This window comes from Pygoscelis adeliae, unplaced genomic scaffold (genome assembly GCF_000699105.1).
Source record: "Pygoscelis adeliae isolate BGI_AS28 unplaced genomic scaffold, ASM69910v1 Scaffold327, whole genome shotgun sequence".
Taxonomy (NCBI): domain Eukaryota; kingdom Metazoa; phylum Chordata; class Aves; order Sphenisciformes; family Spheniscidae; genus Pygoscelis; species Pygoscelis adeliae.
The window spans coordinates 338,453-351,321 of record NW_008825300.1 but is presented as its reverse complement, the minus strand read 5'-3'; the positions used below and the strand labels follow the sequence as shown (position 1 = coordinate 351,321).

The window sequence follows — 12,869 nt, the reverse complement described above, 5'->3', positions numbered from 1 at the left end:
TGGAAAAAAAACCATTTCTAGGCAGTTGAATTCCCGTCTGAACAAATGCCAGGTAAAGAACTTGAGCTTCCTGTGGTCACTTTCTTCTTTCTGAAGTGTTGTTTTCAGTGGTTGAGTGCTGTTTGGAGGGTGGAGGAGGAGGTGGCTTTTGCGAAGTGCTCTCTAAAAGAGTGACTAACCAAATATAAGCTACATTCAAGTTGATTTTTATTATTGACAGTAGCTGATCGAAACAGGTGGGAGAAATGTGCACAATTAGCAGAGAAAACATTCAGACATAAACATACTCATACCAGTCCTGGGTGACTGGGATGTTGCTAGAAGATTGCTCTTAAATGTATAGCTCCCAGGTTACGAGACCACGTTCTCCCTGAGGGCAGCTGCTCTTGCACAGCCAGTCAGTCTCCAGCCAGACACTGCGTTTTTTGTTTGATGAGTTCAAACCATCGCTCTTGACTGACTCCATCCTGACCTTGACCAGTTCTCACTCAGTCTTCTTCCTTCTCACTCATGAGCTACAACCTTATTTCAGCCTATGTGGTAACGGAAGTTGGTGGTTTTGAATATGCCACTTAAATAGTTTTTTGTAAAGGTACAGATTGAGTTTGTAGCAAACACGGAATTTTCAAAGTCACCTACCTGATTTAGAAGTGTGAATCTGTTGACAAATACACTGTGTTCCATGCCTCCATTGTAGCAAGTTAATGCATTATGTTTCTCAATAATAATTAACACTACTTAATCAGAAGCTCAATCAATAGTATTGACACAGCGACTGTAAGCAGCACCTTTGTTTAGAAAAATCCTGTGTTTTATCTTCAGGGCATGTTGCTACCTGATTCTCCCACCCACCCTAAAAGAAATGTCAATACTTTGGTGAATTGAATTTGAAACAAAACAAAACAACAAAAAAATCGCATCTGGAGATGCATAAACCCTTTGGATTGCCTTGACAGGGAAAAGTTGAATTAGGCTTTGTATTGGTTTTGGCTGCGATGGAGCTCATTTTCTTCATAGCAGCCAGTATAGTGCTGTAGTTTAGATTTGTGACCAAAACTGTGTTGATAACAAACCAGTGTTTCAGGTGAGCAGTGCTTACACAGTGTCAAGGCCTTCTCGGTTTCTCATTCTGCGTGCCCCCAGCGAGTAGGCTGGGAGTGGACACAACCAGGGAAGCTGACCCAAGTTGACCAAGGAGATACTCCATGCCATGTAACAGCATGCTCAGCAATAAGAACTGGAGGGGGGGTGCTACCTTTTCCCAAGGTAGGCATTGCTCAGCAACTGGCTGGGCATTGGGCAGCTGGTGGTGAGCGATTGTTTTTGCATCATCTGTTTTTTGTTGGTTTTTTCTCTCTCCTCTCCCCTCCCCTCCCCTTTCACTTATTAAATTGTTTTTATCTCAACCTTTGAGTTTTCTTGCTTTTGTCCTTCTGATTCTCTTCCCCCCCATCCCACTAGGTGAGGGTAAGCAAGCAGCTGGGTAGGAGCTTACCTGCCAACGAGGGTCAGCCCACCACAGGCTTCTTTCATTCAAAACAGATTTTTTTCATATTAAATGTAACACTTTATAGTAGTCACTGTCTATTTATCCTATATGAAATCTGTTTCCTCTCTCTGAATATTCCTTACAGGAAAATATTCTGGTTTTGAATAGAATTTGATTAGATATTTCAGCTTGTGGTCATGAAGAAATGTAGGAAATACAGTATTTCGCCTACTGGCAGAAATGGCTGGAAGGTTTCAACCAAAAAAGCCATACTTTTTCGTTATAGGATGACATCAAAGTCAATAAAAATCCACAGGGAAGTTATCCCATTTCCAGTGATTTTACCAGTCAGCTGATGAAAAGCAGCAAAGCTCACAAGCTTTTTCAGTGTTCACAACTTTGACAGCTCTCCACTCGTGGCCCCAAAGGAACTTCATTTAAGATAAATGTTTAGATTTGGCATCTCATTCTCAAACAGAAGCTTGCCATGGTGCATAGCTGCTGTTCTTTGTTTTAATTGCACATTCTGCTCCTTGACAGGTCAGCTATGATAGTGGCATTTCGTGAGATCCTGTAGAATTCCAGAACTTTTCCAGAGTAAGCCCCTTTCACTCACAATTGTCGTAATGGGCAAATATCACTGCTCAGTAAGATTTTTAGACTTTACGGGTTTTATAATCCCCAAGAAAATTACCCTTTTTGGAGAATAAATTAAGCTTTCTTCCTGCAAGGTTTTCAAAGTTATTACATACAAAGTCTTTTCCAGCTTGGATCTTTAGATATGAATTTTTTCCCAAAGGTGTGAATTTCTGTGTATTTGGCCTGTATTTGATATACTGGGTTAATAATCTTGACTGTAACTATTCATCATTAATATGAGCACTAATATTAACTATCACAATTAAATGGTTTTTAATACTGATTTTAATTTGTCAGGATTTATCTGTAAGAAGATATTTGCTTAAAATATAGTAAAAGTAACAACATAATCCGTCCCCCTCAAAGATTAACAACATTTTGGGCAAAGTAAAGATAAGAGACAAATTCCTACAATAAATTGAAGCAAAGATGTGTTAAATGAATTTTTCTGTTTGAAATTTGAATCAGTAATTTGATCAGATAAGTCTCTTCATGCCCAGGGCAGGCACTCTTAAGAAACACTTTTCATATGCAGGGTTTTTCTTCCTTTTCTTGGTCTTCGTCAGATTTTCTGTGGAGAAAATATTTTTTGATCCTTTTTCTCCACCTTTGAATCTGGTCTTACTCAGGTGACCCAACAGAGTAATACTTGCAAAGCTTTAGATAACATTATTTCACATATCATCTGTGCAACGTAGCTTTCTTTTAGTATCTGTAAGGCCATTTATCTTTTCAGTCAACGCAAATAATCTGTGTGTATAAAAGCATTTATATTAATTTAACTGTTCAAAAGTATGAATAATTTACTTGACACCATTGCTATGGAGTACTGAATAAAACAGAAGAGAATCTCAGTAGATTAGGAGATATTCTCATTATCAAGAGATCTCATCAAGGAAAAATCTTTTTTTACTCTAATGGCCCCTATGTTGTTTAATGTCACTATTTAAAATAAAAGGGCACTAGCATCAGAGATAATACTTCCATTTTCTTCCGACTGTAGCAAGAAAGCTTATCCTACTCAACTGTCATGGAAGGGATTTTTATATTCTCTTGCAGAACCATAGGAAGGGTTGGTTTTTTGTAATACAGCTCTTTCTAAATCTGAGATTTTGCAAGCCACGTTGAGAAATTTGGATACACCTTGCTTGTTAGCAATAAAAATACTGAACTGTTGAACCCTTAAGGTAATTAAGGTAATTTTTTTTTTTTAAAGACCTCATCTCCACTTGATTAAATTTTATTCCCTGTGCTCTGCAGAAGTCATTCTGTTTATGTGCTGCTTTCAGGTATTGGTCAGCTAATGGTCTGCTGTGTTTCATGCTACTTGATTTTCTTTAATTTGTGTAGTTCTGGTTAGGATATGTTGAAATAGGGGAGTTAAACAGCAGGGAACATGCAGATGCATTTATTTGGTATGTTTAGAGAGAATATTATTTGGCCAGCTAAAAGTGGGGTCGCTTCTTAGAGAAGTTTATGAAAAAAGTTCAATCAATGATATGTGCAAAGATACTCTCATGAAATGCCCAAAGCCACAAATAGTTGGAGACTTGGAAAATATACTAGATAAGTATCACTATATATGTACCTTGCTCTAAAACTTTTTTGAAAGGATCTGCTGATTCTTGTGATTTTCTTAAATGTCCATCAGTTTTTCTTAAACAACATCTTTAGGAGTTTTCTTGGAACATAATGAACATTCAAACCAGATCAGGCCAAAATCTATTTAGCCTAGTATTTTGTCTTTGATAGCAGTGATCACCTTAATTCATTATTTGCCAAACAAAATTACCAATTTCCAATGCTTTTGGAAAGCATATACATCCTGAAGGGAAGGTTTACAGCATTTAAACAGTTTAAAGCATGGTAATCTGAAGGAGATCAAACAGCTAGCTTCAATACAGTTCCTACCTGTAGCTAGATTGATTAAAATTAAAATAAATAATAATATGAGCATAAGACGTGTTTCTATTGGCAAGCACTGCTAACTGTAACTCAGGATTGAGACTTTCTGTGACTTGTTCTAGCTGTTGTGAGTCCAAAGTAATGTTGTAGGAATCATCCGATTTCTGCTATGTTCAGAAACACTTTAGTTTTTCTGTGGGGCAAATCCCAGCTCTCGTCCTTGAACATGGAGAGAAGTTTTGCAGTGGAGCTGCTTGTACTCTAGTAGATTTAGGGGCGGTTTAGGGAAGCCTACGTCAGGGGTGTTCATGGGCTGCAGACTGCAGAGCCCGGTTACTCGCAAGCTGTTGATCGGCACTGCCGGTGGAGATATTCAGCTGGAACAACTATAAATTCCCACAGAGCAGCCCACACTAGAGGATTTCTTCCCCCTCAGTTTCCCGCTGCTTGAGCCACAGTACCTTCAGGTTTAGCATAACAAACATTATCTCTGCCAGAGAGAGAACCTACCAGAAACAGAATGCTAAAATAGCAGACTTTCACTGACAAAAAGACACAAAAGGACATGAGGCTAAAAAAAAAAAGTCTCATTGTGACTGGTATGAGCTGCCATACTAGTAGATTTGCAAAATTTTTTTTCTCCAGTCTATTAAAACTTTTTAAAGTAGTAGTGAATGAGTTTAGTATCAAGGAAATACTGTGGAACAGTATTAGTGCAGTAATTATGGGTAGGTGTTTTTCAAAACCCTTTTTGAAAACCGAGATGGAGGTGGATAAAAAAGGTTTAACAATTCAAAAAGGAAAAAAAAAAAAAAAAAACCAAAAAAAACCCAAACCAAACCACTTCTACTTTGAGACACGCAAATTACTGTAGTAATTTTTGTCAAGCCTGGAATTTGAAAATTAATGCCTGACATTGACAACTAAGACAACATCCAACATGAATAGCCATATTATGTTAAGGACTGAAGATTAAATGACGTTTTCATGAGTTTGAATTCTATTTGTATCCATAGAGAAGCTTTGGTATTTAACAATTATTTGAACCAGGTAATAATTCTGTGCTGAAAACTTCAATTGCTAGTTAACTTGAAATACATTTTTTACCTTTGTAAGGCTTGTAAGTCCTTTGAGCAAATCCTTGGGAAAAACCTTTCTAGACACACAGATACACAGAGGGCAAGGAGTGCTGGCACCAGAGATTTGTTAAAAGCAAATTGTTCCCAGCCAGCTTGTCTTCTGTGATGAAGTGACTGGCTTGGTGGATGAAGGGAGAGCGGCAAATGTCATTTTCCTTGACTTCAGCAAGGCATTCAACACTGTCTCCTCTAGCATTGTCATAGCAAGGCTGGGGAAATATAGACTGGATAGGTGGACAACAAGGTGGGTGGACATCAAGGGTAATGGTCAGCAGTTTCAAGTCCAAATGGTAGCCAGTTACTATTGGTATTCCTTTTAAGTCAGCACCAAGGCCCATGCTGTTTAACAGCCTGGATGACAGGCTGAAATGCTAAGAGAGACCTAAGAAATTAACTGTGGTTCTTTAAGGGGAAAAATTAACTTTATTATATTTCTGAATTTCCTTTAAAAATAGATTTATTATCTTTAAAAATCACAGAAATACTTGGCCTGAAATTACTGTTTATCTCAAGGATTTTTCCCATGCTTAGGTAGGGGAAAACCTCTTACTTGCAGGTAAGAGATTTGGAACCTGCGAACACAAGATCAAAATATTAGCAAACTGGTTTTTTTTCTTTGTAATTTTATTTATAATTTAATCAAATTTTATATATGTGTATGGATTCTAATAATAATCATTGGTATGAAGGGTTAGAAAACTGCTATAACTAAGCAAAGAATTTAAAGCTGGTCTGTTGTATAAGTCAAAAGGATCATTATTAATTTTAGATGGAAATTAAAAAGGTGATTTATTTTCAAAATTCCCTTTTGAAGCTATATGCTGTCTTTGTCACCTCCATTTTTGAAGAGTGATGAGGTAAACTGGAAAGTAATCTTAATTCCTAGCTATAATTAGAAATACAGTCTTAAGGTTTCTTTCACTATTCTTTGTCAGGAAACCCAAAATTTATATTCATCTCTTCCCCTCTTAGTGTTTTTTTGTATTTGGCTTTTGTCAATTTAAACTTTTTCAGGAAGTATTTTGAAGTAACTTGGGAAGAGAAATAATGCTGTACTATATAGGCTCTTCCCTTCTTCAGACCACTTTCCCACTTACAAAAAGCATCTCTGTGATGCTTCCTTCTTTCACAAGGATATGTTCATTCTTAATTTTTCAGCACCTTTCTTATTTCCCTGGAGTCCTTTAGTTTTGTATTGATATTTTAATTGTTCAATGCTTTTGGTTCTTAAGTGATGAGTGCATAGGCAGTTAACAAAACACAAAATAGTGTGTTTTGTAAACTGCCTATTAACAAAAAGCCATTCTTTGTATTTACAATCAATGTATCCAAACTTTTGTTGCACTTTTAGTGGCACCAGTATATCTGAGTGTAAATGGCATGTGTAGGCATATAGAATAATTGTGTTGTGATAGAGGTGGTCTTGTTAATGAATTTGAACTGATTGTCATTATGCTTTTAACCTTTACTCAGTGACACAGGTCCAGTTTTATGCAGTTCAATGGGAACCATAAATACCTGTTTTCTTTAAATAAAAAGTTTTCATGTGACAGATGGAACTTCTTAATTATCATAGCTAATTGCATTTATTTCCCTCTCAGAAGGTAGTTGCTAAATGTTGTATTAATGCATCTACAATTAAAAAGTGAATGCTTGCATTTACAAATCACTCACTGTGGAGTCTTATCATTAATGTACAGATAAATCCCTGCATTGAACTGAAATACATTCGATATGGCTAATAGAGAATGCAACGAACCTTTTATGAATGTGTGATAAAACAAATCATGCAAACTAAATAATGGTATCTCCGGAGACAAATTAGTTTCTTTAACAAATAGACCGGTTCCCATGCTGATTGATGATAGTATTTCTGTATCTTTCAGGCAATAGGTGTGGTGGGTTAAGGATGTACTTTTCTCTTGTGCATGATAAAAGGCCTAAAGCAAGGCCACCTGATTTCATGGGCTGCAAGACCCTCTGATATAGCTTGTGATCATAAGAACCAAAAATGAGTCTGAGAGGAGCTGCGGTGCTTCCTGCAGTGTTATTTCTTCAGTTTTTATGTCCATAAGCAAGTAACGCTGCTGGGATCACAGGTCTAAAACACTCACCCAAGGGTCACTGTCCCTCTACTATTTCTGCGCCTTTGGGCCCAAATAACATTATGTATGATTATACAGGTCACTAATTGAACTTTCTAAGGGGAGTGGGGAGTTTAATTCCAATAGTTTATATTTCACTACAGCAAATTCAACATAAAATGTATACTTTGTTTAGCAAATTGGATTACCAAGCTGTGTAGCTATTGATCGATTTAGAAATTTGCATGTTCCTTTCCTTTGGGTAGACAACTTCAGATAATAAGACAAAAAGTATTACCAAAGAAAAAGCTGTATTAGAAGTGACCTTATTAAGCTGCTTGTTTGAGTAACTGAAAATAAATTAACACTATGTTTCTGTGCTTTTATATATAGCAAAATTAAACTGAAGAAACCCACTGAATTAAGCTTGATTTGTTTAGTTTCAAACTGAAGCTGACCTAAACATACATGTTTTGTTGATACTAGAAATTAATATTAACCTAATATTTTATATTAAACAGTATAAATACATATTTTCCCCATGTTATCTGGCAGTATTTGCTCCACTTACTCAGTGAGTCTGCAAATACTGTTAGATAGAGAAAAGCTGTGTGCTTGCCCTTAATAGAGACTGTATACCTTAGAAAAAGCAGCAACACAAGCATGCGACTCTTTCTGGTCACAGTGGAGACTGTAGCCATGCAAAATTTGAGATCACAGGCTCTTTGAATTGAACATCTTGGGAACAATGCGAGTTCTTTCCTACTAAAAACAGCTTAGAACATCAGCTGACCCATACCCATATTTTGGTGGCGTGTATCTCATCTTACAAGTGTTATGAAATCTCTTTCCTGAGAAGACGTATGTGAAAAGCTGTTGAAAGTCTTCCATTGAGGAGCTTGTGTCTCTAACCTAGTAGATGAGAAGTCCTGAAATCCCTCAAGAGTCTTCAGAGAGAAAGAAGGAAAAAAAAAAAAAAGGTGGTTAACAGCAGTTGTCATGTCTTTGGTAAAAACTAAGCAAAGATGGAAAACAGTCTTTCCAGACTCTAGGAAAGAGATGTTGACTGTCACATTTCTTCAGGTTTTTCTTCAGTGGCTCAGTGCAGCTGGCTGGCATAAGTTTACACCTAAGTGGGTACAGTTAAGGCAGTTTTGTTGTTCAGTCATGGAACAAACTTCTCAGGAGATCTTGCATCACGGTAGTTATCTCCTGAAGAGCAGCTTAAAAATTTTGAAGGTTGCAGGTGATTTGTTCATAGGAATGACTCTCCAATACATCCAGTGCAAGTGTTGCTATTCTTGCAGTGATACTAATGTAAGGACGAGGCATAGTCAGTCATACCACAACCACCTACACATGCTCTAGAAATACGCTGATGAAATTCAATAGGCTACTGACACATGGGTTTCTGTGATGCTCATAGATTACAGTGGATTTTTTTTTTACTGTTTTACTGACATTTCATTGGAAAAGATTATCCAAAAGTAGTTCTCCAAAACAGTCTCAGAATAGCAGCTTCTGCAAGTCACTGCCCATAGAAAAATACAGCAGATCTTACCTGGAGAGAGAACACAATATTGTATTAGCTAGAGAGAAAAACAATTACTATCATTATGCCAAACTTCCAAGTTCATTCTTCTGTGCCGAAAACAATGTGGAGAAATAGATATCAATCTTTGGCCACAAATCCTGATACTTTCAGGAATATAGGAAATACAGAATATTTTCGTTCTGCAATTTCCTAATGACATTGACGGAAGGTCAACAATGTGTCAACTTCTACTCCCCAGCACATTTTAAGACTTTCGAGGATGCTTAGTTTTATAAAGCTCTCCATGTACCCTGCTTCCCTTGAATTCAGCAGAAGCTTTGTACACAGTACCTGTGTTTATTGGAAAAGCTACCTGAACAGAAGCCAAAATAATCTCCTAGGAACTGGCTTTAAACGAGCAAATTATGAACAAAATAACAATTGACTGAAGAATCTTGAAATAAGAAAGTGTACAATATTTAAAGTTTGGTTTTATTATCAGACTTCTCAGTGTCTGAAGAGAGACCACTTGAAAAGATAGTTTCATTTCTGCCTCTGCAAATTCCAACTCACAGTATTCTCAGATATTCATCTCTTCAACATTAATGCCAATTGTTACTTTCCTTTTCTAAATGCAGCCCCTCTGTTCCATGCAACAATAGAAAAAAAACAAACCTGTGGCTGTTCCACATCCTATACAGCCATTATTTTTAATTACTAATGTGAAAAATGTAACAACATTGGTATACAGGAGGCCAGGGTACTCTTTGCTTGGTATTTCTCATATTGGCTCATCATATGTGAGTCACTGTGTGTAGGTTCTTGGGTCCCTCCCCCACCTCCATAGTTTCATACTAATTGTGGTTTCGTTTAATAAAATTTTAAGGCAGTTTTTTATCTCAGGAGTTCCTATATGTGCAGCTTGTACTGCTGTTCCACAGGCTACCTGGGGCAACCTTCAGTTTCGGTCTTCATTGTTTGTTTGCTGTTTCTAAGGAAAGGAGTATTATCTGTAAAATGAGTCTGAGTGGGTCTTTTGTACTTCTTTTTCCTTATGAAACTAATAGTAAAATAACCCTCAAATTAATGTTTGGGTTTTATTTTTTAACCTGGCAATATTTTTAAGTAGACACACTTTTCAGATTAACGATAAAAGCAGTAGGTCTGTGTTTATTTTCACTTGTCTTTGTATGTCTGTAAGAACAGCAGACTTCGTTATAACAGCAGATTTGCTGTAGTGCTCGGTTCAGCTTTGTGTGTTGAACTAGTTTCATACCTTTACCAGCATAATTCATTTAAAAGTGTTACATATTTGGTTGTAATGCTGTGAAAAAAGGCTCTGTGCGATTATAATTTTTGGGGCAGTTTAGAAAACTGGCAGCGACAGTGCGCCTAGTGGTTAATACTCTATCTGTATTGGCTTTCTGGCTCTCGCAGTGCCTTCGAATATATCCAGACAACAAATTCCTAGACAACAAATTCCCTGTAAGGTAGATTAAGTTTTAAAGCTTGTGGAAGACACCAAGGGACTACTGTATTGCGAAAAGCTGAATTTTTACTAGTCCTTTTGCTGAAAAGGTTAAATGATAGGACAATTTTGTCCTACATGTTTTCTAATATGTACCAGTTTGTACTGATAATGTGTAACTTTCTCTGAAGAGTTTTCAGTTCGTACTGTGGTTCATATTATAAACATTCATCAGCAGCTCGTTCCAGAAAAGAGGATAATCCCTTCTGTTGAGAAGCAGTATGGAAAGGAGTACTGAAAAGAGCGAGCATTTAAGAGGGATAAACGTAGAGGAGAAATGCAGTTCAGTTAAAAACTTGAAGAAACTACTACATTGTGTGCCAGAGAAGAAACAGAAAAACCGTTGATTTGGATGGTAAAGCTAAAGGCTTAAAAGATATTGAGCCTTGCTGGGACTTTAAATACTAAGGTTTAAATAAAGTATGTTGTCACATGAAACATGGCTGGTGCTCCATGTGGAGAAGGGTCAAAGGTAGATAGATCAGAGCAGCATAAAATAACTGTATTAATAGTGTTTGGGGTGCACTTGTAAATGAAATATTATTATAATAATTATAATATAGAAAAAAATGGTAAATTCATACAGACGTGTCCTGCAGTGTCAATCATTTATTCTCTAGGGAAATAGTGTAACTTCCAAAGAAAGTTATTCTATATTAATATGAGTGTTGTGAAGAAGCTGTGTGCACTTGTGAACGGTTTCGTTGATTTAGTAGAATAGCTTCCTGAAATTATGTATGAGCATAAGGCTTAAAAAATAATACATAGCTAAGTTATGTCCACTGCTTCCTTACGTTCCCCAAGTATTACATTGCAATGTGGCATTTGTTTATAATTTGCTAATGATATGGTTTGAGTGAGAAAACAATAACTTATCGCATTATCCAAAATGCAGGTAGACGGTAAACTAGCAGATAACACATCAGCTCTAGGAACATTATAAATTAAAATAATTGTATTTAATACAAGGCATATATGTATTTGGGTGTTCTAATAGTTTCTTTTGATATTGCAGGAAACAGCATACTCCATTCAGCAGCAGACAGTGTGACAAGTGCAGTACAGAAGGCAAGTCAGGCTTTGAACGAGCGTGGTGAAAGGCTAGGTCGAGCAGAAGAAAAGACAGAGGAGCTGAAAAACAGTGCTCAGCAGTTTGCAGAAACTGCACACAAGGTAAGATTTTGGTGGGATAAGGCTCTCAGTAGGTTAAAGTCACACATTCCTTTATTTTGAAAGGAGGAAGCTCTAGAAAGAATTGCAGTCAGTCACTGTTTACAAACAGCTTGCTGTTTTCCTTGAGACTGTTCCTCACTTGGCAGATTTCTGGTTTATAACTTCTTCTGTGCATAGATCTGAGGTTTGCTGCATCTGAATTGAGTTGAAACTACCTTTCTTGACCTTCCTGAAGCGTATTTCAAATCCATCTTCCCACTACTGTTTGGTACTATTCCACATACTTTGTGCAGCGGTATAATGAAATCGTTGTTAATCCCCTTGAATAAGCAGTCATAGGTCTGTGACTGTCTGTTTCTGAAGTGTATTTTTTTTATGTCTGGAAATGTTATTTATGAGGATTTTGAGGAATTGTTCCAACTCAGGAATGTATGGACATTCCCTATTCTTGGTGGAAGGTATTGATAGTATTTTGCGTGTTGCTTCTGCATATGCATAATGGTGCTGAGTTCCATCTCTGTGACAGAAATTCTAGGCATCCACAGCATTCGATTTGGTGGCTGTGTAACACATCCACAGTAGACAGAATGCTTTTCAAAACAAGGTAAAAGTTTTCTGAATGTGAGCAACCATTTCAGCATGCAAGTTTGATAGTTTTGCTGCTTAGCACACGCATTGGGCTTTATCATGCTTATGCCAAAAAAATGCCTGGCTACTGCATTAACACAAGAAATCCTGGATTGATATCTTGCAGTTCTAGACAAGCCTCTGTCTTATTCTGTTTTATGTAGTCTTTAAAATGTCACAAAACAACTTATTTACTGGGATAATCCTCTACTGTGTGGTCCATTTAGATTAGCATGGTTCAGCTTAGTGGCCCGAGTATGGTACGAGCCTGCTCTTGGACTCTTCCATGTAACACCACCACCACCTTCCCCCCTTCCGCCCCGCAGTGATGATAACTATGCCAACTTAGAAAACCAACCTTAAACAGCAGCTACAACTGCTTCTAGGATAGGGGGCAAAAGGTTTACTGCTTTAGAGTAAAGCACAGAGTGCTGTTTGGTAGGGAGTTCAAAAATGAAAAATGCCTCTGATAGTTGGGCCGCTATGAATCTTGATTAAGATTTGAATAGGTTTCATTAGTGTGTGTTGCCATTTCATCTTCCCCATGTGCAGAACAGCAGTTCCACAGATGAAGACATGCTGTGAACAGAAACAAATCTTTTCAAATGGTTCTATTAGGAAGATCTTATTTTAAAAATCTCAGGATTAAAGGATGCAGTATTGTAATGAAAATACCATCTTTGATAGCCTGTGCTGTACCATATTTAGCAATAAAAGTTTACAAAATGCTGATGTAATAATTCAAAACAAA

General features: G+C 37.0%; 1 protein-coding gene across 1 annotated transcript in view; it reads left to right on the top strand.

The window, feature by feature from the left end:
• STXBP6 (syntaxin binding protein 6 (amisyn)) overlaps positions 1-12,869 on the top strand; it is a 90,392-nt gene that overhangs the window by 69,958 nt on the left and 7,565 nt on the right. Inside the window, exon 4 of the mRNA XM_009329983.1 lies at positions 11,334-11,491. Coding sequence (XP_009328258.1) covers positions 11,334-11,491 — 158 coding nt within the window. The remainder of the gene's footprint in view (positions 1-11,333; positions 11,492-12,869) is intronic.